The sequence below is a fragment of the Dreissena polymorpha genome, chromosome 14, assembly GCF_020536995.1.
Source record: "Dreissena polymorpha isolate Duluth1 chromosome 14, UMN_Dpol_1.0, whole genome shotgun sequence".
In the NCBI taxonomy this organism is placed as follows: domain Eukaryota; kingdom Metazoa; phylum Mollusca; class Bivalvia; order Myida; family Dreissenidae; genus Dreissena; species Dreissena polymorpha.
The window spans coordinates 18,243,417-18,270,156 of NC_068368.1; the positions used below are offsets into that span (position 1 = coordinate 18,243,417).

Consider the following 26,740-nt stretch of genomic DNA (forward strand, 5'->3'; position numbering starts at 1 on the left):
TAGCCTAAGGGCGTATCTCCACTGTCGAGTAAATTAGCGCTAATCCCCTTGTGTATCAGAGGAAATAAAACACATCTGCGCATTTGTAATGCGGGGAAGTGTACTGTGGGCCCTTTCATGTGAGAAAAAAATGCAGCAGGCCCATTATTAAACAAGAGGGCCTGAAAGGCCCAAAGTCGCTCACCTGAGATTCAAAGGAACTGACCTGTTCTGTGCAGCCCAATATGTCATTAGAACAAAATGTTCTTACCAACTTTCATGACTAGTGAACACCCTGGCAGCCCCCTTTTTCATTAGACCAGAACCATTTTCATACACATCCAAGATATCATTTAAACAAATACACTGACAAAGTTTCATGAAGATTCATAAGTCCATATAAGGAAAAATGCTCCGCCCACTGGTGCCCATGTTTTTTAAGCAACTGGAACCCTTTTCGAACTTGTCCAAAATATCATTGGGAAAAATCTTCTGACAAAGTTTCATGATGAACGTACAATAAATACGGCTTCTAGAGTGTTAACAAGGTTTAACTATAGCTATATAAGGAAAAATGCCACGCCCCCTTGGCGGCCATGTTTTTCCACCAACCGGAACCATTTTCGAATTCATCCAAGATATCATCGGGACAAATCATCTGACCAAGGTTCATGATGATCGGACAATAAATGTGGCCTCTAGAGTGTTAACAAGGTTTTACAAAAGAATGATATATAGCCATATTAGAAAAAATGCCCCGCCCCCTGGTGGCCATGTTTTTTAAGCAACCAAAACCATTTCCGAACTCATCCAAGATATCATAAGGACAAATCTTCTGACCAAGTTTCATGAAGATCGGATAATAAATGTGGCCTCTAGAGTGTTAACAAGGTTTTACTATAGCCTTATAAGGAAAAATGCCCCGCCCTCTAGGGCAACCAACCAACAGGCATCATTTTTTAACTTGTCCAAGATATTATTGGGATGAATCTTCTGACCAAGTTTCATGAAGATCGGACAATAAATGTGGATTCTAGAGTGTTAACAAGATTTTACTATAGCCATTTAAGGAAAAATGCCCCGCCCCTTGGCAGCCATGTTTTTCAAGCAAACGTAACCATTTTCGAACTCATCCAATGTATCATTGAGACCAATCTTCTCACCAAATTTCATGAAGATTGGACAATAAATGTGGCCTCTAGAGTGTTCACAAGGTTTTACTATAGCCATATATAGCCATATAAGGAAAAATGCCCCGCCCCTTGGCAGCTATGTTTTTCAAGCAAACGTAACCATTTTCGAACTCATCCAAGATATCATACAGACCAATCTTCTGACCAAATTTCATGAAGATTGGACAATAAATGTGGCCTCTAGAGTGTTAACAAGGTTTTAATATAGCCATATAAGGAAAACTGCCCCTCCCCCTGGCGACCATGTTTTTCCCCCGATCTGGACCATTTTCGAACTCGTCCGAGATATCAATGAAACCAATGTTTTGACCAAGTTTCATGATGATTGGGCAAAAATTGTGACTTCTAGAGTGTTCACAAGGTTTCTTTATAGCCATATAAGGAATACTGCCCCGCCCCCTGGCGGCCATATTTTTCAACGGATCGGAACCATTTTTGAACTCAACAAACAGATCATTTAGACAAACATTTTGACAATGTTACATGAAGATTGGGCATCAAATGTGACTTCTACAGTGTTCACAAGGTTTTGTTTTTTTTACCTAGTGACCTAGTTTTTGACCCAGCCTGACCCAGTTTCGAACTCAGTCAAGTTGTCAATGGGACAAATGTTCTGTCCAATTTTCATGAAGATCAGAAAATAAATGTGGCCTCTAAAATGTTCACAAGGCAAAATGTAGACCACGCACAACGCACGACGGGCGATGCACGACGGACAAAAGGCGATCACAAAAGCTCACCATGAGCACGTTGTGCTCAGGTGAGCTAAAAATACCCTGCCCACTGGCGGCCATGTTTTTTCACCGATCTGGACCATTTTCGAACTCGTACGAGATATCAATAAAACCAATGTTTTGACCAATTTTCATGATGATTGGGCAAACATTTTGACTTCTAGAGTGTTAACAAGGTTTCTCTCTAGCCAAATAAGGAAAACTGCCCCGCCCACCGGCAGCCATGTTTTTCAACAAACCGGAACCGCTTTTGAACTCAACCAACATATTATTAAGACAAACATGTTGACAAAGTTACATGAAGATTGGGCATGAAATGTGACTTCTACAGTGTTTACAAGTTTTTTCTTTTTTTTGACCCAGTGACCTAGTTTTTGACCCGGCACGACCCAGTTTCGAACTCGACCGAGATTTCATTGGGACAAAGCTTCTGACCAGGTTTCATGAAGATCGGACAATAAATGTGGCCTCTAGAGTGTTTACGAATAAATGTGGACGGACGGACAGACGGACGGACAAAAACCGGTCACAAAAGCTCACCTGAGCAATCAGGTGAGCTAAAAAGATGCAATGATTATAATGCACACATGTCAGATGGATAACAAAGTTATAAGGTGTTCAAAACATCTACATGATAAATTCCATTTTTGATTGATTTAATAAGAAAATTCCATCAACTTGACCATTATATTGTTTTGTGATCCTAGGCGTAAGCTTTCTTGAGTTATCATCCAAAAACCATTTTACTGTGTCAAGTAACCGTGACCTTGACCTAGTGACCTGAAAGTCAATACAGGTCATCTGCAAGTCATGATCAATGTACCTATGAAGTTTCATGACCCTAGGCATAGGCCTTCTTGAGTTATCATCTGGAAACCATTTTTCTTAGTTGAAACACCGTGACCTTGACCTTTGACCTAGTGACCTGAAAATCAATAGGGGTCATCTGAGAGTCATGATCAATGTACCTATGAAGTTTCATCATCCTAGGCATAAGCATGATTGAGTAAAACAAGGGCTATTTGTAAAACATGCATGCCCCCCATATGGGCTGTCCGTTGTACTGGCAGCCATTGTGTGAATACGACTTTTGTCACTGTGACCTTGACCTTTGACCTAGTGACCTGAAAATCAATAGGGGTCATCTGAAAGTCAGGATCAATGTACCTATGAAGTGTCATGACCCTAGGCAAAAGCGTTCTTGAGTTATCATCCGAAAAGCATTTTACTATTTCGGGTCACTGTGACCTTGACCTTTGACCTTGTGACCTCAAAATCAATAGGGGTCATCTGCGAGTCATGATCAATCTACCTATGAAGTTTCATGATCCTAGGCATATGTGTTCTTGAGTTATCATCCGAAAATCATTTTACTATTTCGGGTCACCGTGACCTTGACCTTTGACCTAGTGACCTGAAAATCAATAGGGGTCATCTGCGAGTCATGATCAATCTACCTATAAAGTTTCATGATTCTAGGCATATGCGTTCTTGAGTTATCATCCGAAAATCATTTTACTATTTCTGGTCACCGTGACCTTGACCTTTGACCTAGTGACCTCAAAATCAATAGGGGTCATCTGCGAGTCATGATCAATCTACCCATGAAGTTTCATGATCCTAGGCGTATGCGTTCTTGAGTTATCATCCGGAAACCATTTTACTATTTCGGGTCACCGTGACCTTGACCTTCAACCTAGTGACCTCAAAATCAATAGGGGTCATCTGCGAGTCATGATCAATTTACCCATGAAGTTTCATGATCCTAGGCGTATGCGTTCTTGAGTTATCATCCGGAAACCATTTTACTATTTCGGGTCACTGTGACCTTGACCTTTGACCTAGTGACCTCAAAATCAATAGGGGTCATCTGCAAGTCATGATCAATGTACCTATGAAGTTTCATGATCCTAGGCCCAAGCGTTCTTGAGTTATCGTCTATCAACCACCTGGTGGACGGACGGACCGACCGACCGACATGAGCAAAGCAATATACCCCCTCTTCTTCGAAGGGGGGCATAACAATTTTACTATTTTGGGTCACCTCAATGTACCTAGTTTCATGATCCTAGGCGTAAGCGTTCTTGAGTTATCATCCGGAAAACATTTTTCTAATTGAGTCACCGTGACCTTGACCTTTGACCTACTGACCTGAAAATCAATAGGGGTCATCTGCAAAGCATGATCAATGTACCTATGAAGTTTCATGATCGTAAGAGTAAGCGTTCTTGAGTTATCATCCGGAAACCATTTTACTATTTCGGGTCACCTTGACCTTTGACATAGTGACCTGAAAATCAATAGGGGTCATCTGCAAGTCATGATCAATGTACCTATGAACTTTCATGTTCTTAGGCATAAGCGTTCTTGAGCTTCTATCCGGAAACCATTTTACTGTTTCGGGTCATCGTGACCTTGACCTTTGATCTGGTGACCTGAAAATCAATAGGGGTCATCTGTGAGTCACGATCAATGTACCTATGAAGTTTCATGATCCTAGGCATAAGCGTTCTTGAGTTATCACCCAGAAACCATTTTACTATTTCGGATCACCATGACCTTGACCTTTGACCTAGTGACCTCAAAATCAATAGGTGTCATCTGCGAGTCATAATCAATGTACCTATGAAGTTTCATGATCCTAGGCGATAGCGTTCTTGAGTTATCATCCGGAAACCATTTTACTATTTCGGGTCACCGTGACCTTGACCTTTGACCTAGTGACCTCAAAATCAATACTGGTCATCTGTGAGTCATGATAAATGTACCTATGAAGTTTCATAATCCTAGGCCTAAGCGTTCTTGACTTATCATTCGGAAACCATCTGGTGGACATACATACGGACCGACATGAGCAAAACAATATACCCCCTCTTCTTCGAAGGGGGGCATAAAAATGTAACTTCCATAGTGTTCGATCACAAGGTTTGACCAAAACCATTTTTTAACTCAACTCTCGTATCAAAAAAACAAATGTTCTGACAAAATTTCATGAAAATTTGGCCAAAAATGTGACTTCTAAAGTGTTAACATGTTTTCACTATATACATATAGAGAAAAATGCCCCGCCCACTGGCGGCCATGTTTTTTCACTGATCCGAACCATTGTCGAACTTGTCCAAGATATCAATAAAACCAATGTTTTGATTAACTTTCATAATTTGGGCAAAAATTGTCACTTCTAGAGTGTTTACAAGGTTTCTCTATAGCCAAATAGGGAAAACTGCCACTATATACATATAAAGAAAAATGCCCCGCCCACTGGCGGCAATGTTTTTTCACCGATCTGAACCATTTTCGAACTCGTCCGAGAAATCAATTAAATCAATGTTTTGACCACCTTTCATGATGATTGGGGAAAACTTGTGACTTCTACAGTGTTTACAAGGTTTCTCTATAGCCAAATAAGGAAAACTGCCCCGCCCACTGGCGGCCATGTTTTTCAACAGTCCGGAACCACTTTTGAACTCAATCAAGATATCATTAAGACAAACACTTTGACAAAGTTACATGACGATTGAACATAAAATGTGACATCTTTGTTTACAAGGTTTTTCTTTTATTTTGACCTAGTGACCTATTTTTGACCCGGCACAACCCAGTTTCGAACTCGGCTGAGATTTTATTGGGGCAAAGCTTCTGACCAAGTTTCATGAAGATGGGACAACAAATGTGGCCTCTAGAGTGTTTACGAGCAAATGTTAACGGATGGACAGACGGACGGACGTACGACTGACAAAGACCGGTCAGAAAAGCTCACCTGAGCAATCAGGTGAGCTAAAAACCATAACTCTACAGCCAGCTGGGGGGGGCCCGGGCCCGTGGGCCCAGTGCCTGTGTACGGGCCTGATACAACAGGAGAACAACGAAGTTTTAATACTCAAACCTGATATTGTTGTAATATTGTAATCACATACAAAAACAAATTGATACAAAACGCGCACTTCTAATAAATATCAATCTCTCCGATAATTGTCACCAATATGACTGACTAAAATCATACTTAATTCATAACATATGAGTCGGGCTATGAGAAATAGGGGCTTAATGAATGTTTTTACAGTGTCGTCCCAGATTAGCCTGTGCAGTCCACACAGAACAGACTAATCAGGAATGACACATTCTGCTTAAACTGGATTTACACTAAAAGGAGACTTCCTTTAATGAAAAATGCCATAAAAGTGGACAGTTTTGAGCCTGACTATTCTGTGCAGACTGCTATGGCTAATATAGGACGACACTTTAGGCACTGGCATTAAGCCCTGTTTTCCCAGAGCATAGCTAAATTTCATTAAAAATTCACACTGATTCATGATTAAACAAGCTAATTCGTTGACTTGATATCCCCCGCCAATATGCTTCTGGACACAAAAGTGTTAAATTTGACACTAAAAAAAGAATTTTTTCAAGATACAAATGGCCATAACTCTGTTATTATTGAATGGTGTACAATGCCATTTGGCGTACATCATCTTCTTATCCATATATATATACTCATACCAAGTTTCAATGAAATCGGCCAAAGGACTTCTAAGATATGGCTCCGGACACACAAAAAGTCATTTGATGAAGATACAAAGGGCCATAATTGCGTTATTAACAGATGGTGTACAATGCCATTTGGCGTGCATCATTCTCTTATCCATATATATACTCATACCAAGTTTCAATTAAATCCGCCAAAGCACTTCCAAGATATGGCTCCGGACGGACGGACGGAAAGACGGACGGAAGGACGGACGGACAGACAACGCCAAAACAATATCCCTTCGCCTATGGCGGGGGATAATAAAACAAAGAAAGTCAGCTAGCTGTTATCATCATCCTGATCATTGCCCACTATACTATCCCCTAAAGCCCCCGTCACAAAAGTCTCTATGGACTGATCAACATCTAGGAATCCATCAAGTGCATCCTTCTTTCCCAAAACATCCCCGTTTATCTTCCCATTATCAGCAACAGTCGCTGGAATGTCATGTGACTTTCGGAACTTTGCAAGACACTGCTCAAATCGGATAATAAAAGTGTCAATGTCAGCTTTTGTCACACCTACGGCTGCTGCTACCGTCATGTACGAGCAAGGGAAACTGTCGTGATGCGCCCCAAAATTGAGGAACTTTATTCCATTTACATCTGTTACCTGGTTCGACTTCTCAATGACTCTATAAAAAAGAGAGAAAAGTCAATTGGGCTAACTTACCGTACTATCAATATCGTTAAGCCCACACTTAAGTCTTAATCTTCAATAGTTAATAAATGGAAAACAAATATTAAATTTTGCTTGAATTCCTACAGACACAGCTCTTTTACATGAGAAATGTTGATATCTGTTGATTGTTAACCATGGATTTGAAACTAAGTAAACTAAATAGACTAAAAACACATTGAATTACATCCCAAATTTCATCATTAAGGTATTAAAATTGTCTTATAACATGGTAAGATCACATCACAATTTCCGAGGGGCAACCCAGAACATAAAAGCCTGGTTTGTATAAAAAAATCTGGGCTAAATGCATGAGCATAAAGGGTGATACCAGATTAGCCTGCGCAGTCCATTCAGGCTAATCAGGGACAACACTTTCCACCTAGACTGGATTTTCCTTTAGGAGAGACTTCCTTAAAACAAACAATTCAAGAAAGAAGGAAAGTTTCGTCCCGTCATTAGCCTGTGCAGTTGTCTAACTAATCTGGGATGACACTTTACGGTCCCTTCATTAGCCTGTGCAGTTGTCTAACTAATCTGGGATGACACTTTACGGTCCCTTCATTAGCCTGTGTAGTTGTCTAATAAATCTAGGATGACACTTTACGGTCCCTATATTAGCCTGTGCAGTTGTCTAACTAATCTGGGATGACACTTTACGGTCCCTTCATTAGCCTGTGTAGTTGTCTAATAAATCTAGGATGACACCTTACGGTCCCTATATTAGCCTGTGCAGTTGTCTAACTAATCTGGGATGCCATTTTACACACTTGCACAAAGTCCAGTTTTCCCAATAAAAGGGTTATCACACTTTGATGCATGCAGCTATAATTACATACACCTCACCTTGTTCCAGAAACACATCTTGTGAACAACATCGAGCCAATTTCTGTCACATTATCACACTCAGGCAGACTTATGGCTGAAATGTCCCAAGCATAACAGTCAGTTGTGGAAAAATAATATCACATTTGGAAAGGTAAATTACATGAATGGCAAAAAAATATCTTTCATCAATAAACACTGTAATGTATAAAATAACATGATGCATTGTCGTTGTATAGAGCATTTGCAAGTGCTAAATGTACGTGCTCCATACATTTTGTAGATATGGCTGAATTTCTTAAATTCCAAATATCAACAGAACAAGTGTTGTTTGCTGACAAGTATCCCTGCTATAGGTCATGACAACAAGTATCCCTGCTATAGGTCATGACAACAAGTATCCCTGCTATAGGTCATGACAACATGTATCCCTGCTTTAGGTCATGACAACAAGTATCCCTGCTATAGGTCATGACAACAAGTATCCCTGCTATAGGTCATGACAACAAGTATCCCTGCTATAGGTCATGACAACATGTATCCCTGCTATAGGTCATGACAACATGTATCCCTGCTTTAGGTCATGACAACAAGTATCCCTGCTATAGGTCATGACAACATGTATCCCTGCTTTAGGTCATGACAACAAGTATCCCTGCTATAGGTCATGACAATAAGTATCCCTGCTATAGGTCATGACAACAAGTATCCCTGCTATAGGTCATGACAACAAGTATCCCTGCTATAGGTCATGACAACATGTAACCCTGCTTTAGGTCATGACAACAAGTATCCCTGCTATAGGTCATGACAACAAGTATCCCTGCTATAGGTCATGACAACAAGTATCCCTGCTATAGGTCATGACAACATGTATCCCTGCTTTAGGTCATGACAACAAGTATCCCTGCTATAGGTCATGACAACATGTATCCCTGCTTTAGGTCATGACAACAAGTATCCCTGCTATAGGTCATGACAACAAGTATCCCTGCTATAGGTTATGACAACAAGTATCCCTGCTATAGGTCATGACAACAAGTATCCCTGCTATAGGTCATGACAACATGTATCCCTGCTTTAGGTCATGACAACAAGTATCCCTGCTATAGGTCATGACAACAAGTATCCCTGCTATAGGTCATGACAACAAGTATCCCTGCTATAGGTCATGACAACAAGTATCCCTGCTATAGGTCATGACATATGAGCCATGCTCTGGGAAACTTGGGCTAAATGCATAAGTGTAAAGTGTCATCCCAGTTTACTCTGTGCAGTCTGCACAGGCTAATCTGTGACAACATTTTCTGCATAAACTGGTTTTTTGCTATGCAGAAAACAAAAATTACAATAACAGTGGAAAGCTTCACTCCTGATTAGCTGGTGCGGCTGCAAGGGCTTATCTGAGATAACTCTTTACACACATGCATTAAGCCAAGTTCTTGAAGAACCATGCTCTTTTAATATCAAGAGGCAAATTTAGTAAGTTACAAAACATTTACATTTTTTTTAGCTTTGAATTTTGGCGAAGTTTTGTGAAAATCAGATATAAAATTTCAAGCTATGAATTTTAGTGAAGTTTTATGAAAATCAGACATAAACTTTCAAGCTATGAATTTTTGTGAAGTTTTATGAAAATCAGACATAATTTTCAAGCTATGAATTTTGGTAAAGTTTTATGAAAATCAGACATAAACTTTCAAGCTATGAATTTTGGTGAAGTTTTATGAAAATCAGACATAAACTTTCAAGCTATGAATTTTGGTGAAGTTTTATGAAAATCAGACATGAAGTTTCAAGCTATGAATTTTGGTGAAGTTTTATGAAAATCAGACATCAAGTTTCAAGCTATGAATTTTGGCGATGTTTGGGAAAAATCAGATGTAAACTTTAAAGCTATAAATTTGGAAAAGTTTGTTGAAAATCAGATGCAAACTTATAATTTTAGCAAGTGTCAATTAAAGGTTCTTTTAGAAAGTTAAATAAATATGTCAGAATAATGAAAAGCAAACATAACATTTAACATGCAAAATAAACATAATGTATTACATTAAAATTGATGTAAAAATAAAAAATATTGCCATGAAACAAGAAAACAAATTCTCACCACATGAAATCGGGTTGTGTGAGATGTCTAGAGCCCTAAGATTGTTCCGCTTGGCGCACTTGGTCAGTTCCTCTTGCAGGTAGGCATACATCAACTTCCTGTCGATCAGACTGCGCTTGTAGCCGCTAACCCCAAGGGAGAGCAGCGTGATGAACAGGTCTAGACTGGGACTGGCAGAGGCACGACCTAAATAGTGCAAGGTAAGGAATCAGTGGATGAATATAGCAAGTGCTTTTTTTCTTAACATTTGGAAAGGGCCTGGTCTTTAATTTTAGGGGAAATGTTTTTGACAAAACTGAGAAAGGGGAAAAATATTTCCAAGGTAAACTTAAAATTCTTGAAAAATTTGCATAAATTTTAAGAAATTATGTTGGGGGAAAGGGTCTTTCCAATGGTGGAAGGGGACTATAAAAGCCCTGATAGCGAGGATAATATTGCAAAAGAAGTAACACAGGTATATGTTGTTAGGGAAGGAATAGTTCGCATAAATAATAAAGTGAGTGCAAAAATGTGTTAATATTGTAGTAGGTGAACATAATATATCATACAATATTTCTACACTATTTTTCATATATTTGGTTTAATTACATTTTGAAAATACATGTACCAGATACATGTGTAAGCATAAGGTATGCCCTTCCATTTTTAGAAAAGCTTACTCAACAAGGAGATTAAGCAGTCTGCACAGGCTTTCAGGGACGAACCTTCCTGCTTTTTTTATTTTTCAGTTGAAGGAACTCTTGCCTTAAGGAAAATCCAGTTTACACCGAGAAAGCTAAGCACAGGCTTTTCTGGGAGGACACTTCATGCACATGCATTAAGCCCAGGTTTACCAGAACAGTTCTCAAACACAAGGCCTGTTAGTTCATCCAAGTTTCTCTTACATACCAGGGTAAGTTTTGCTGATCTCTTGGACCAAGTTTTTGTCAAATCCTGCCACGAGGCAGCCACCCACAGGAACCTGGAAGTTCTTGTCCAGACTCTGAACAAACGCATCCACCCGCCCAGTTCTTGATGCCTTTAATAGAAAACAGTTGAGACACATTCTGGAAAAACTGGGCTTAATGCATGTGCGTAAAATCTTGTTCCATATAAGCCTGAGCAGTTTTCATAGGTTTATCAGGAACAACATGTTCCGCCTGAATTGGATTTTTGTTAGGACAAGACTTCTTTTAAAATACAAATTCCATTAAAGCCTACAGAGTGGACTCACACTAGCCTGTGCAGACTACACTGGCTAACATGGAATGATATGCTCATATATTACACCAAACCTCCCAGATCGATGCTCATTTGATTACTGCCATCTAATATTGAATTTTATTTCCTTAAGCAAAATAGTAACCTTTGCTTATGACAATAGAGTTAAAATGTGATATTAAAATTAAAACAAGGGCTGTTTGTAAAACATGCATGCCCCCCATATGGGCTGTCCGTTGTAGTGGCAGCCATTGTGTGAATACGATTTTTGTCACTGTGACCTTGACCTTTGACCTAGTGACCTGAAAATCAATAGGAGTCATCTGCGGGTCACGATCAATGTACCTATGAAGTGTCATGATCCTAGGCAAAAGCGTTCTTGAGTTATCATCCAAAAATCATTTTACTATTTCGGGTCACCGTGACCTTGACCTTTGACATTGTGACCTCAAAATCAATAGGGGTCATCTGCAAGTCATGATCAATCTACCTATGAAGTTTTTTTGATCCTAGGCGTATGCGTTCTTGAGTTATCATCCGAAAACCATTTTACTATTTCGGGTCACCGTGACCTTGACCTTTGACCTTGTGACCTCAAAATCAATAGGGGTCATCTGCGAGTCATGATCAATCTACCCATGAAGTTTCATGATCCTAAGCGTATGCGTTCTTGAGTTATCATCCGGAAACCATTTTACTATTTCGGGTCACCGTGACCTTGACCTTTGACCTAGTGACCTCAAAATCAATAGGTGTCATCTGCAAGTCATGATCAATCTACCCATGAAGTTTCATGATCCTAGGCGTATGCGTTCTTGAGTTATCATTCAAAAACCATTTTACTATTTCTGGTCACCGTGACCTTGACCTTTGACCTAGTGACCTCAAAATCAATAGGGGTCATCTGCGAGTCATGATCAATGTACCTATGAAGTTTCATGATCCTAGGCCCAAGCGTTCTTGAGTTATCGTCTGACAACCACCTGGTGGACGGACCGACCGACAGACCGACCGACAGACCGACATGAGCAAAGCAATATACCCCCTCTTCTTCGAAGGGGGGTATAAAAATATAAACTTATTGTTTTCCTATTTTCGACTGTTTGTTTTAGATTTTTAACGATGTTTCAATCTTTTTTAGGGTTTCAAGTTGTAAAAATAGTGATGTTATTTCACAATTTATATACCAAAATTACATTTTTCATTTTTGTTTAATTTGAAAACTTTCTTACTTTAAAGTGTTATCGAAAAATATTTTGTTGCTTTTGTTATAATTTAAGTAATTATATATATTATAGAAATTAGCCTTATATATTCAGGGAAGATTGGGTTTAATGCATATGCGTTAAGTGCTATCCTAGATTAGCCTGTGCAGTTCTCATAGGCTTATCAGAAACGACATTTTCCGAATAAAAAAATAATTGTTTAACCAAAAATCAAGTCTTATTGAAAAGTTTCATCCCTGCTTACAGAGTGCAGACTTCACGACAGAGGGCGGCTCAACATATAAAGTAAGAGGCAATTACCTGTTGGATGAGATGGCAGCATTTAGATGACTGTAGACCATAGGCGTTGTTTACAAGATGAGGAATGTCGTACGTTTTGCAAAGGTGACCCACCTCTTCTAATCTACAATGAGATACCAGGGTTATTTTTGTATTACTAGTATGAGCCTCACTCTATGGAAACCAGACTCAATGCATGTGCTTTAAGTGTGACTCCAGATTAGCCTGTGCAGTCAGCACAGGCTAATCAGGGACAACACTTTCTGCTCTTATGCATTTTGTAATTTAAAGAAAACTTCCTCTAAACTTAAATCAAGATTAGGCGGAATGTTTTGTCCCTGATTAGCCTTTGCCGAATGCACAGGCTAATCTTAAATGACACTTTATGCACATGCATTAAGTCCAGTTTTCCCAGAACAAGGCTCATATTATCTCATATACCTTTATCCGGGTCTGGATTTCACACCTGTTCATTATAACATTGCATTAAAGGGGTTTGTGGGTTTTTTACTTGTTCACTGATTTTGTGAACAGTATTGCAGTCGTACCACAGCCGTAAGGTTACCAATTCCACCTTTCCTGGACTTTGAAAATCATAGGGTTTAAACATTACAAAAATGTGATTGAATGAAAACTGCCCTACTTGAGTCAGAGGTCGGGAAAAAAGGCTGTAAAATCAATTTTATGACAAATTATAGTATGTCAGAACTTAAAAATTACTAAACCCTGAATATCAGCATGAAGCTCTTTCTATATATATTTACACACACATACTGGACCCTGCAGTTGAACAATGTAATGAATAAGATCAGAATCAGAATTTTGCATTAACAAATTGTAAATTGAAGATTACATACATTTGAACCCTACCAAACGGGTACCTAATGTGAAAAGCAGGTAGTGCCATTTAAAACAACAGGGCCATGATGGCTCTGGCCCAGATTCAAACTTGCCCTTTCAGTGCGGGAACCGAATTTTGAAGGCCTGTGCAAACAGTTTGGATCCAGATGAGACGCCACATAATGTGGCGTCTCATCTGGATCCAAACTGTTTGCTTTTCTGATAGTATTCTTTGAAAAAAATCGAAGAAAATGATAATTTTAGAAATTCAGCAGACGACATTTTAGCAGACAACAAATTTCCCAGCATGCAAAGGGTTAAAATTGTAAAGATAAACATTCTGGACAAGTTTCTAAATGATTGAACCATAAGCGCAAACTCTAGGATGGTAAAAAAGGTTTATCTTAGGCTTGACCTGGACGCCCATGACCTAGATTTGAACTCATCATAAATATTATCAAGATAAATTACCATGTTTCTTCTAGCTTGAGTCATGAATGTGGCCTCTAGAGTGGTAACACGGTTTTTAAAAGTTATGACCTGTTTACCTACATATTTTATGTACATGACCCAGGTTAAAGTACAGCCTCAGTATTGCCAAAATAACCTTTCTCACTAAGTTTCATATGAATGTGGCCTTGAGAGTGCTAAAAAGTCTTTTCTATGATTTGACCTGACAACCTAGTGTTTGGATGCATGTTACCGAGATTTGAACACATCCTATAATAAGACAAGATAAACATAAAAATATCTTGGCAATACATGTACTAAGGTTTCATCAAATTAGAGTCATAAATGTTTTTTCTAGATAGTTAACAAGGCTTTTCTAAGATCTGACCTTGTAACCAAGTTTTTGGACCCAGATTCAAACTCAGCCTAACTATATTCTAATTAAATATTCTAATGAAGTTTCATCAAGATTGAGTCATAAATATTATCTTTAGTGTGGTAACAAGGTTTTTCTAAGGTATGACTTAGTGACCTTCATTTATTTGACGCACTTAATCCATATTCAAAGTAGCCATAGATATAAGCATCCTGACGAATTTTCACAAAGATTTGATGAAAAATTAGGAATCTGGAGTGGTAATGAGGTAAAAAATGATGAGGCTCACCACACATTGGACAATGCATGACGCTGGAAATTCAGTGACCAAAATAGCTGAACTTGAGCGTTTCATGCTCAGGTGAACATAAAATATGAACTAAATATTATAATTTTAATTTGTTCACACAGTTAAAACAAACGTGATCTACATGTAGTAAACAAGAAGCAAAGCAGGTAAGGCCATTTTTAAAATTAGAACTTACTATTACATAATTTTAAAGTATTTAGATTTTATTCACACAGTTTTGAACCATACCTATCTGGTACGCGAGGAGCAAAGCAGCTGGTGGTAGTCATCACACAGATGATGTTCTCAGGTCCCAATTCTTTCATCTTTGTTTCCATAGCAACCAAATCAGTTCTTAACTCATCCCCTTCAAGTGTGTTTTCTATTACGACCAGCTGTAGTCCTGTATGAGTGTGCACATAAAAAAACATATTAAACAAGCAATGTGTGTAAAATCTTTTTTTTTAACCTACACCCCTCCTGCCCCCTCAAAAAATTGCAGTAAAATCTTCCTTGTGACCTTGACCGTATTTCTCTTAAATCGAAGATCATAAGGAATCATCCTTCATCAGGATTTACAAGCATATAAATTAATATGATCCTGTGACCTTGACCTTGTTTCTCTTAAATTGAAGATCATTAAGACTCGTCCTTTATCAGGACTAACCAGCATATCAATTAGCATGGTCCTGTGACCTTGACCTTTGACTTGATGATCACAAAATCAATAAGAGTTATTCTTTCCCATGTGACCAGCATATCAATTTAGATGATAGTATGTCAAGCATTCTCTAGATATCAGGAAGATACCAATTTTTTTAAATTAAAGCCCATATGACCTTTGACATGGTGACCTCAAAATAAAACAAGATGCAGCGTTCAATAAATGCATATGCACCTATGCCAAGGGAAACCTTATCAGTACTGATTCATGGGCTCACAATTTAACTGGGTTTGCTTTTTCAATTCATTAGACCTATCAGATGTTGATTTGAAACATATTGCAGTTTCTTCTTGAATCATATTATTAGACAACTGCTTTAAACACAGAGCACATTCCTCACCAGCAGTGATCGTGCTCTTGATGCAGGACTTCTGGTCAATCCTCGGCCAGATCACGTACTGGGCGTTGGGGCGGCGCAGACGGAAGGCCAGCATGCACAACATCAGACTCATACCAGTGGCCATGGGAACCACAAAACAGCTGGCAACACTGCTGATCCCTAGAAGAAAAACAATGTGTAGGACAGTTACTTGTTTGGTCACACCTAACTGAGCCGCACTTCAGAAAAACAGAGAAACATTTTTTTCAGTTACTAGATTAGTTGTACCTATTTATATGAGCCAAGCTCTGGGAAAATAGGGTTTAATGCATGTGCGTAAAGTGTTGTCCCAGATTTATCAGGCTAATCAGGGACAACACTTTCTATCTAGACTGGATTTTGATTTAGAAGAGACTCAATATAAAAAAAATACCATAAAAGCGGAAAGTGTTGTCATTGGTAAGCCTGTAAGAACGGCACAGGCTAATCTGGGTTGACACTTAAGGCTTATTCATAAAACCCTGTTTTCCTAGAATGAGGCTAATTTGTATTACCAGTAGCTTTATTGCATCCAAGAATCGGGCTTATATAAAAACTTGAGACTGTTTACAGGGAAGGAATTAGATTGACACCAGAGCTCCAGATAAGAGGCATATCTGCGTATTTACGCATTGAAAAAATAAAACAAGAGGGCCTGAAAGGCCCAAAGACGCTCACCTGAGATAACAAGATATAATTGGGACAAATCTTCTGACCGAGTTTCATGAAGATAGGACAGTAAATGTGGCCTCTAGAGTGTTAACAAGATTTTACTATGGCCATATAAAGAAAAATGCCCCGCCCCTTGGAAGCCATGTTTTTCAAGCAAACTAGCAACCAAAACCATTTTCAAACTCATCCACGATATCATTGAGACAAATCTTCTGACCCAGTTTTACGATGATCGGAAAATAAATGTGACCTCTAGAGTGTTAAGAAGGTTTTACTATAGCCATATAAGGAAAAATGCCCCGCCCCTGTGGTGGCCATGTTTTTTAACCAACCGGCATCATTTTCAAACTCGTCCAAGATATTATTGGGATGAATCTTCTGACCGAGTTTCATGAAGATTGGACTATAAATGTGGCCTCTAGAGTGTTAACAAGATTTTACTATAGCCATATAAGGAAAAATTCCCCGCACCTTGGCAGCCATGTTTTCCAAGCAAACGCTACCATTTTCTAAATCATCCAAGATATCATTGGGACAAATCTTCTGACCAAGTTTCATGAAGATCGGAAAATAAATGTGGCCTCTAGAGTGTTAAAAAGGTATTACTATAGTCATATAAGGAAAAATGCCCCGCACCCTGGCGGCCATGTTTTTCAACCAACCTGCATAATTTTCAACTCGTCCAAGATATTATTGGGATGAATCTTCTGACCGAGTTTCATGAAGATCGGACTATAAATGTGAAATGTGGCCTCTAGAGTGTTAACAAGATTTTACTATAGCCATTTATAGCCATATAAGGAAAAATGCCCTGCCCCTTGGCAGCCATGTTTTCCAAGCAAACGCTACCATTTTCTAAATCATCCAAGATATCATTGGGACAAATCTTCTGACCAAGTTTCATGAAGATCGGAAAATAAATGTGGCCTCTAGAGTGTTAACAAGGTTTTACTATAGTCATATAAGGAAAAATGCCCCGCACCCTGGCGGCCATGTTTTTCAACCAACCTGTATAATTTTCAACTTGTCCAAAATATTATTGGGATGAATCTTCTGACCAAGTTTCATGAAGATAGGACAATACATGTGGCCTCTAGAGTGTTAACAAGATTTTACTATAGCCATATATAGCCATATAAGGAAAAATGCCCCGCCCCTTGGCAGCCATGTTTTTCAAGCAAAGGTTACCATTTTTGAACTCATCCAAGATATCATTGTAACAAATCTTCTGAGCAATTTTCATGAAGATCGGAAAATAAATATGGCCTCTAGAGTGTTAACAAGGTTTTACTATAGCCATGCCCCGCCCCCTGGCGGCCATGTTTTTCAACCAACCAGCATCATTTTCGAACTCGTCCAAAACAAAGCGCAATACAAATCTTGGTACGTAATTTAAATTGATTAAAGTACGTAACAGGTTTAACCAATAGTCCAGTTGAGTTTTTAGTGTAAGTTAACCTTTGAATCAAAAGTAAGTCAATCAAAATAAGCTTGAAATAAAAATGGCGGCCCATCATGTTTGTGGATCAAAAAAGGGATGTCTTAAGCGACCAGCAGCTCCTGCAGGAATATTTTTAAAGAAAGCCTGTTCATAGCGTCATTTTAAATTCATGCTGTTTGCATTTAATAATTTTAATAACAAATAATAATATTTCTAGATTTAACACCATAACACGCCATTTACTTTGTCAGTTTTCTATGACAATGGAAAATACCCCTAAATATTCCTAAATCCCTTCATGGCTGAAACAAAGGAGTAAAATACGCTTTAAAAATGATATCAGGGGGTAAAAATACCCTTTAGACTAAATCCTTGTCTGGAGCTCTGATTGACACCCTCTCTTTTGTAGCATGTACGGAACTTTTTTGTAACCGTTTATTTAGACCTGAATATATTGAAATAATTGGGCTTCTTGAGATATTTCTGAGCCAGATTCTAAGATATATATCTTCAAGTAATACAATTGAAACACTCTCTATAGGGATTAAACACTTTACCTCAAGATCTATACATTGTATGTCTTATATTGAATTTAAAAAAAAAGTTTGTTACATTGGTACCAACGTTACCTGACCGTTTGATCATGGTTACCTGAGAGTTTCATCAAGGTTACCTGAGAGTTTGATCACATCCAACGCCAGGCTGTTGGTCAGCTTCATTAGGAGACTGGATCCCGCAGCCTTGGGTTGGACCGCAGTTATGTCCCCTGACCGGCCAATGCCGTGAGCCAGGCTACAAACCATGCAAATCATAATTGATCTGTGGGAGGGTTTTGTTATGATTTGATCAGTGTATATGTATTATCATGGATCATAAACTACCATCAAGTTGTTTAATACTTCTTGCACACTGTTATGCATTTTAAATGAGTTTTCTAAACTATGATGATACAAAAAAATAACGGACCACTAAACATGCCCATGCTTATTTCCATCCCCGATCTTTTATATATGCTAATTATAATAGCCCTTTTTGATCTATATAAATAGCCCTTTTGATCTATATAACAAAGAATGACAAGCTAAAGAAAGGTTCAATACATCATTAATTGAAGAACTAAAATTTTGAAAGTTAAGTTATGTTTCCATTAAACAATTTCAATACACATTACATAATAACCAAAAAAAATACTCATAATAAAGAAGAGTTATTAAAATGAATACTTGTCATAATGAGTCCCAAAACATAGATACAAAACATGGAACATTATGGTTGAGACTGGATAAAAGAGTCCAAATAATATAATATAACAAAAGCTGTCCCACCACAGCGTGCTTGACTATTCTACCGCTTTAAAAGGGTTATGCACATTTTCTATCAGTATCCTGAATTAACGACTGTGAAAACATATTTGATGATAACTGTCTGTACAAGTTACCGGTACATAGTTATATTCAAATTAAACTAAAAATTAAGTTTACTGCAAGACATAGATTTTCAGCGCTCTACCAATTTATTAATTTTAATTTTTATAGTAAATTGAAATCCCAAACAAGGTCTGCATGCATGCTTCCTTCACAGGAATTTAAATGCCATGCCTACATCAAAACTATTAAATGAGAAAAAAACTGTTTTCCTAATTTTAGTAAAAGTGACCTGGTTCACATGGACCTTACTGGCACCAAATGCAATCCTAAGTTAAGTCTTCATGTATGCTAGCAATACACATTTCAACACAAGACTTAAAAAAGTCAAAATATTGAGTGGATTTTTTCTATAGTTGTTAACAGTCTCCTTTATGTGACAAAAATGCAATCTTTTTCTAGGTTTGCATGTATGCTACCTTTTCACCAAATTACAGCAAATGACTTCCATCCAAACTAAAGTTATTTACGGATAGACAACGCAAAAAACAATCTCATCCAGATAAAAGGACAGATGGACAACGCCAAAACAATATCCTCCTCCTGATACAATTATGAGAGAAGGATGGACAGACAAGTCAGCGACTATATGTTCTCCCTTGTTGGAGCACAAATTATCTAACCTGTACTTTCTAAGTACAAAGATGTATACATAGTTCTGGAAAAAATGCTGGTCAGTTTAGGGGTTTAGCGTACGACCTTACATGAAGCATTTGTGTAACCTTGACCCTTGATGTGAATTGTATGACCTTACATGAAGTATATCGTGTGATGTTGACCTTAACCCTAGACATGAACCTTGACCTTAACCCTAGATATGAATATTACATATGACAAACAGCAAAAAAGAAGATTGAGAAGAATTATGGAAGGTTATTACAGAATCCACTGATGCATAGTAAAATAATGGTTAAATAATAAATATTTCTACAAATATGTGACCTTTGATGTGTGACCTTGACTTTGGTCAAAAACACATAGGTCTTGCACTGCCAGATAATTGAGAACAATTACATCAGGACATTTTGAGAATCCATTTTAGTATGGTAGAATCCTTACCAAATAAGACATATATAATCAAAATATGTGACTTTGACCATGACCCTAGCAACCTAGATCTTATATTTGACACTTAGCTGGATAATTGAGAACACTTGTGGACAGTTATCACAGAATCCCTGGATGCATAGCAAAGGAATGATAAAATAATTAATAATTCATCAAATGTGTGGCCTTTGACCTCAATGTGTGACCTTGACCTTAGCCCCTAGCATTATGGGTGTTGAATGTGAAGCACCCCCAGATGATTGAAAACAACTATGGCAAGTTTCATGGCTCTGGCTCATGCGTTAATGGAGATAAAGCTCTAAGCTTATATTAAACAAGGGACAAAATTGTCACAAAACCAGGTTTTCAATGTGAAAAAGTCTGATAAAGGGAGACAACTCAAACTAAACTGATTGTTTATAATTAACCTCATTTGTTTCAAAATAAATCTATTTTTAGTCATGGCGACCTTGACCTTGGAGATATTGACGTAATTCTTTTGTGTGACACACCGTTCCATGATGGTGAACAAATGTGCCAAATGATTTTAAAATCTCACAATGAATGACATAGTTATGGCCCGGACAAGCTCATTTATGGCCATTTTTGACCTTTGAACTCAAAGTGTGACCTTGACCTTGGAGATAACGACGTAATTCTTCGCGCGACACACTGTCTAATGATGGTGAACAAATGTGCCAAATGAGTTTTAAATCTCACAACGAACGACAAAGTTATGGCCCGGACAAGCTTGTTCCACCCGCCCGCCCGCCGACATTCGCGAATCTAATAACCAGTTTTTTCCTTCGGAAAACTTGGTTAAAAAGAATTTTTTCAAGATACAAAGGGCCATAACTCCATTATTAACAGATGTTGTACAATGCCATTTGGTGAGATGTTGCATGTTTAAACAAGCATTATGCAGATGCCCACATATAGATGAGACTTATAGTTGGAACTAAGAAATTGATTGACAGCTGGCAGTTACAAGCAAAATCAATAGAGAACCTTGTGAAAGTCGACACTAAGAATGATGTTAACCTGTAAATCTTGTGATGTACAATGGAGGTATAAAAATCTAGACCAAACTAGATTTAGTTATGAATGTGGGATAAAACAGAACATGAAAGAAGATTAGAAAAATTGGGACATATTGCCCACTGGTGATTTATTCGACATTGCGAAATAACAGATCAGTATATTGTGGATCTGTAGTGTATAAAATAAAAAGTAGAGCTTAAAACTGGGTTACAATCATCCCCCCTACTGGAAATGTCTTCTGGCGACCATGTCTGACAGCAGACGTCCCTCCCTCTCCCCCACACCACAGTTGCCGGGGAAGTTGTTGCTGTCCATCGTGGCCAGATCGTGCAGCAGCATCTCTATCTCAATGTCCTTCCACCCAGTGTCAGGGAGCTTCCTCTGAGAATTATAACATATTCACTGTTATTCTCCATAGCACAAAGTTTGATTTGAGCCACACACTGGAAAAGGGGCTTTATTAAAGTGTCATCCCCAATAAGCCTTTGCAGCCTGCATCTAGACTGGATTTTCGTTTAGAAGACACATCTTTTAAAAAAAAATCAATGAAAAACAAAAATACAATAAAAGGGGAATGTATCGTCCCTGATTAGCCTCTGCAAACTGCACAGGCTAATCAGGCAGAACACTTTACAAACTCACGCAAACCCCTTTTCCCCAGAGCATGGCTCATTTATATTGCCACAATGAGGATAAAACATAATTATTATGTATATGAAATGTGTCATTGATAATTGATTTGGTTATTACTTATTTGCATTATTTTAGCATATATTGTGTTATGATTGATTTGGTTACAAGTAATTGACATCATCATTCATTGGGTTTAAAAAATATCAACATTTTCTTTGTTTTGGTTATAAGATATGTATTTTTGCATTTTTTTATTATCTTTTAGTGGAAACAATCTATATTTTTGCATTATAATAACTAATTTACAAAAGCATTCACTTACATGTTGCAGGAAAACTTTAATCTTGTTTTCCAGCCCCTTCCTGGACTGGGCTCCCTGGTGGACATAGCCAGCCGGGATCAACTTTTCACATAGGCTTAAACTTTCTGCATTCATGGTTTCAGTCTGGATGCTGAAAAAGTATCCAATCTACCTGGAAATTCGACATAATTGACCTGTCAATATTATCTTATTGACAATATGTTGTGTAATATGTTTAATGATTAAACTGGTCATGCACAGCTAGATTGATGGTTCTACACAAAGCTGTTGTATTAGCATAACGTTTGAGCCTTGCTCTGGGAAAAGTGGGCTTAATGCATGTGCCTAAAGTGTTATCCAAGGTAAGACTGCAGTTTGCAAGGGCTTGTCATGGAGGACATTTCCTGCTTTTATGCTATTTTAATGGAAGTCTCTTCTTAACTAAAATCATGTTAAGGTGGAAAGTGTCATCACTTTATTAGCTAGTGCACACTGTACCCAGATGTATTAAGAACTGTTTTCCCAGAGTGAGGGTAATTTCTATGTAAGATTAAGATTCAAATCAGTATCTGTATTCTCACAGCTTCTCTATTTATCTTTTTAAAATTGGTTTGCTTAATTTTCAATATTAAACACATTGTTTGCCTTCTTTTAAAAATGTAATCAATTATAAATTATTTTGCTTAACAAAAATCACAAAATAACATTTTTAGCAACAATTATTCACAACTTTTGCATAAGATAACAGACATTAGATGATGAATGTTTACAGTGAGGTTTGTCATCTAAAGATAATATCAAAGCAGACTCTACTTTTGTTTGGTAATATTTATAAAAGGCTACAATCAAATTTTGGTTTCTTTGTGTTTGTTTTAACATTAAAAGCAATTATTTTGAAAGACAACAACATTTACCACATCATGATAACCAATAGTACAATTTTTCAAGATGGCCACATGGTAAGTTGAAAAACATTATTAATTAAATTTAAAAAATGGTAATGTTGATACAAAATTTATGTTATAACTTTCATGAAAAGGTTCAGCTATCAGCAGTTTATTTAAAGAAATGTTTGGTGAATTGCTTTTGCTCTCTCTCTCTCTCTCTCTCTCTCTCTCTCTCTCTCTCTCTCTCTCTCTCTCTCTCTCTCTCTCTCTCTCTCTCTCTCTCTCTTCTCCCTTGTTGGAGCACAAATTATCTAACCTGTACTTTCTAAGTACAAAGATGTATACATAGTTCTGGAAAAAAATGCTGGTCAGTTTAGGGGTTTAGCGTACAACCTTACATGAAGCATTTGTGTAACCTTGACCCTTGATGTGAATTGTATGACCTTACATGAAGTATATTGTGTGATGTTGACCTTAACCCTAGGTCCTGACCCTGACCTTAAATGGCAACCAGGTAAACATTTGAATAAGTTAACGGGTCTTAGCTTGTGTAAGAGTTAAAGTGACATTCTGCTGCAAAGACACAATGTACTACATAGTGGGTGTATCTGGCCCCTGGTTTTTTTTTGGCCCGATTTTATAGCCGAAATTCGGCTATGTTCTCAATCTCAAAAAGTATACTTTTTTCCAAAAATGTGGCAAAAATATCCGAATTTCCAAAAAAAAAAAATATTTTTTTTTTTTTTGAAGAAGTCTAATGCGTATTTTATCTCAATTTTAATTCAATTACATCTAATAAAGTATTATATGATTTTGTTCTCTTAATTTCAATGATTATAAAGAGTTATATCAAATTTAGTATTTCCCTAATCAGTGGACTTTTTGTGTGGAAAAAAAGGCTAATGAATTTATTTCCCCAATTTCATGAAAATGCCGTCTAAATTCCCAATTCCAAAGCCATGGGCTATCTTCCCAAAAAGTGGAAAAAAAACCAGGGCCCTTTAAACATAAAGAGAAGGCGTTTATTGAAATAAGGTCACTATAAACAGCAATGAAATGTCTAGAACTTTGGAAACGCAGTAAGAGTGTCAGCTTATCATTTGGGAGACCCTGTATCAATCGCCAATTGGAACTCAGGAATTTTACATTACATGGTTTGGAGCGAAGCAAAAACGGTACGAAACTGATTACTGATAATATAACATCTACAATATAAAATAACAATTGAATAATTCGTGCTAATTATTTTCTCAAATAGCTTAATATAAACAATAAAGGTGTAAATACTATGGAGTCGTTCAGAGTTAGCCCCAGCGCGAAGTTAAACAGATCGCAACTTACAAGGATGACACATTTTAAGTAGACACGATAACAACAGTCAGGGACAGAGCACTCCAACCAGCCGGAGCTTTGTCATACGTCAACAGAAACAACTATGAAAACTAAATAATTATCCATTATTACTCTTCTTAAGCAATAGATGATAAACGGAATCAATAATCTGATCGTATGGGAAGGTACTGATGTACTATTTAGCATTAATTATATTACCAAATGTAGTATATTTTCATGTTTACTTACCTGTATATATATTCGGATCAAGACATATTTCGGATACAATCCGAAAATTCTTGTAATTGTGAAAGTCAAGGAAAAAACACACGCATCTTAAGTCAATAAATTTTGTTCAAAATGTAGTTTGAACAAATAAAAATTATTGTTACACATTTATATGACACCACTCTGTTAAAACATACTACCATATTGGCTCTACAGAAGTGGGCATTAAGTCAAATTTTAGGGAGAAGTTACTTCTTTTTTGACTGGGATAAATGAAAAGTCAGGAGAAATCAAGCGAAAATCATGATGGTGATAAATATATATATTGAAATTATTTGCATGTTTTAACCATTTAAAGGGATCTTTTCACGCTTTGGTAAATTGACAAAATTGAAAAAAGTTGTTTCAGATTCGCAAATTTTCGTTTTAGTTATGATATTTGTGAGGAAACAGTAATACTGAACATTTACCATGGTCTAATATAGCCATTATATGCATCTTTTGACGATTTTAAAACCTAAAAATTATAAAGCGTTGCAACGCGAAACGATTGAATAATTTGGAGAGTTCTGTTTTTGTCGTTAAATTTTGTGAAACTACGAAGATTGCTTATATAAGGTATAAAATACTTCAAGTATATGTACTCGGCGGAATAGCTCAGTAGGCTAAAGCGTTTTTACTTCAGGACTCTGGCAGGACTCCAGGGGTCACTGGTTCGAAACCTGGTCCGGGCAATGTTCTTTTCCTTTTTTTAATTTTATTCTTGATTTTTTACTGGAGCTTTTACGATCCAATGTTTACATTTATTGATATAAAGCATTTAATGAATAAGTTAAAAAATGCCAAAATCTGTGAAAAGGCCCCTTTAAATATGTATCATTCACTTAATCACATTTAACTATATTAATTGTTATACTGCTAGTACTGCGTTTCGGTAGATACAACATATCGATGTAATCCAAAACATGCATGATATCTGCCCCATAACTCCTTAGTAATTCCTGTGCCAAATGTTTGCAAGTTTTTCCCACTTTATTATAACAATAAATAACCGTTAAATGGCCTGTCTATGGCTAAGTATGTTCTTGTTCATAACAAAATACATGTACAATATCAGTGTCAAAATCGTGCATACTGGTCATGTACGTAATTCCGGCCTGTACGTAAAAAATCGGCCACCTGTGTAAAATCATTTTCATGATCTTGACGCACATATTTTGTTTTTATTTAGAAAAATCAACATGAAAACCATCCCCACTCGCAATATTTTGCAAATGTAAGAACCATATCACCGTAAACTTTTGTGTTAAAATGTCACAAATATAGCAGGAAATATTTGGCTCATGGGGAAAGTGATGACATCATATGTTGCAACAATTATAATCATATAAGAAACAAATATATTTGATAAAATTATTTTTATTTTATCTAATAAACTTTAATCCAAGTTTTACCAATTTATTGTACAAAAACTTATATTCAAAACATACAAATTAGAAGCTAAATATAAATTTTTAATATATGAATTACCTCCCTTTATAAGAATATTGCTAGATTACATGTTTAAATATTATATATAAGCGTTTACTAATAATCAACACTGAAGTCAACTTTTCAAACAAAATGTGTTTACTTTTTTAGCTATGTTTGAAAAAATTTATTAAACACATTAAAAACAAATATTTTTTAATGAAATAGCAGTTTCCCCATTGTTTATATTTATTAAAATAGGTAGGGGGAGTAAATGGTGTAATAATTTCGCATTTATTTTAAATTTCAAGTCAAAAATATTAATAGTATAAACATTGATTAATACTCTGAAATTGAGGACATTTGTCAAAAGATATTGCTTTGTAATTTTATCTGCAGATCAAACCGAAAAGTGGCCGATTTTTTAGGTACATTTAACCTACGAAAATGGATAGTTTACATGTCATCATTTTCTGTT

General features: G+C 37.1%; 2 protein-coding genes across 6 annotated transcripts in view; one reads left to right on the plus strand and one right to left on the minus strand.

The window, feature by feature from the left end:
• Positions 1–5,798: 5,798 nt before the first annotated feature.
• Positions 5,799–24,618, minus strand: LOC127858424 (O-phosphoseryl-tRNA(Sec) selenium transferase-like). Of its 4 annotated transcripts, none has more exons than XM_052395577.1 (11): positions 24,574–24,618; positions 22,367–22,496; positions 21,638–21,792; positions 18,573–18,691; positions 15,769–15,927; positions 14,954–15,107; positions 12,771–12,873; positions 10,933–11,062; positions 10,045–10,230; positions 7,959–8,034; positions 5,799–7,068 (listed from the first exon to the last, which is right to left on the minus strand). In XM_052395577.1, the coding sequence occupies exons 2-11, from the start codon at positions 22,478–22,480 to the stop codon at positions 6,714–6,716; spliced, it is 1,551 nt and encodes a 516-aa protein (XP_052251537.1). In that variant the 5' UTR covers positions 22,481–22,496; positions 24,574–24,618; the 3' UTR covers positions 5,799–6,713. The 4 variants fall into 4 exon arrangements, with proteins under 4 accessions (XP_052251537.1, XP_052251538.1, XP_052251540.1 ...); XM_052395578.1 differs by having other exon boundaries at positions 24,520–24,612; XM_052395580.1 differs by having other exon boundaries at positions 22,367–22,517; positions 24,574–24,602.
• LOC127858421 (ectonucleoside triphosphate diphosphohydrolase 7-like) overlaps positions 24,618–26,740 on the plus strand; it is a 50,392-nt gene continuing 48,269 nt past the window's right edge. For both annotated transcript variants that reach the window (XM_052395565.1, XM_052395566.1), the window contains exon 1: positions 24,618–24,749. In XM_052395565.1, coding sequence (XP_052251525.1) covers positions 24,742–24,749 — 8 coding nt within the window. In that variant the 5' untranslated portion in view covers positions 24,618–24,741. The remainder of the gene's footprint in view (positions 24,750–26,740) is intronic.

What these genes read in the sequence shown, in the direction of transcription:
- LOC127858424 (XM_052395577.1), bottom strand. Translation starts at nt 22,480, where the DNA reads ATGAATGCAGAAAGTTTAAGCCTATGTGAAAAGTTGATCCCGGCTGGC. An exon ending in GTCGCCAGAAGACATTTCCA is followed by an intron (nt 18,692 to 21,637) that starts GTAGGGGGGATG and finishes CATGGTTTGTAG; the next exon opens with CCTGGCTCACGGCATTGGCC. An exon ending in GATCAGCAAAACTTACCCTG is followed by an intron (nt 10,231 to 10,932) that starts GTATGTAAGAGA and finishes TGCACTATTTAG; the next exon opens with GTCGTGCCTCTGCCAGTCCC.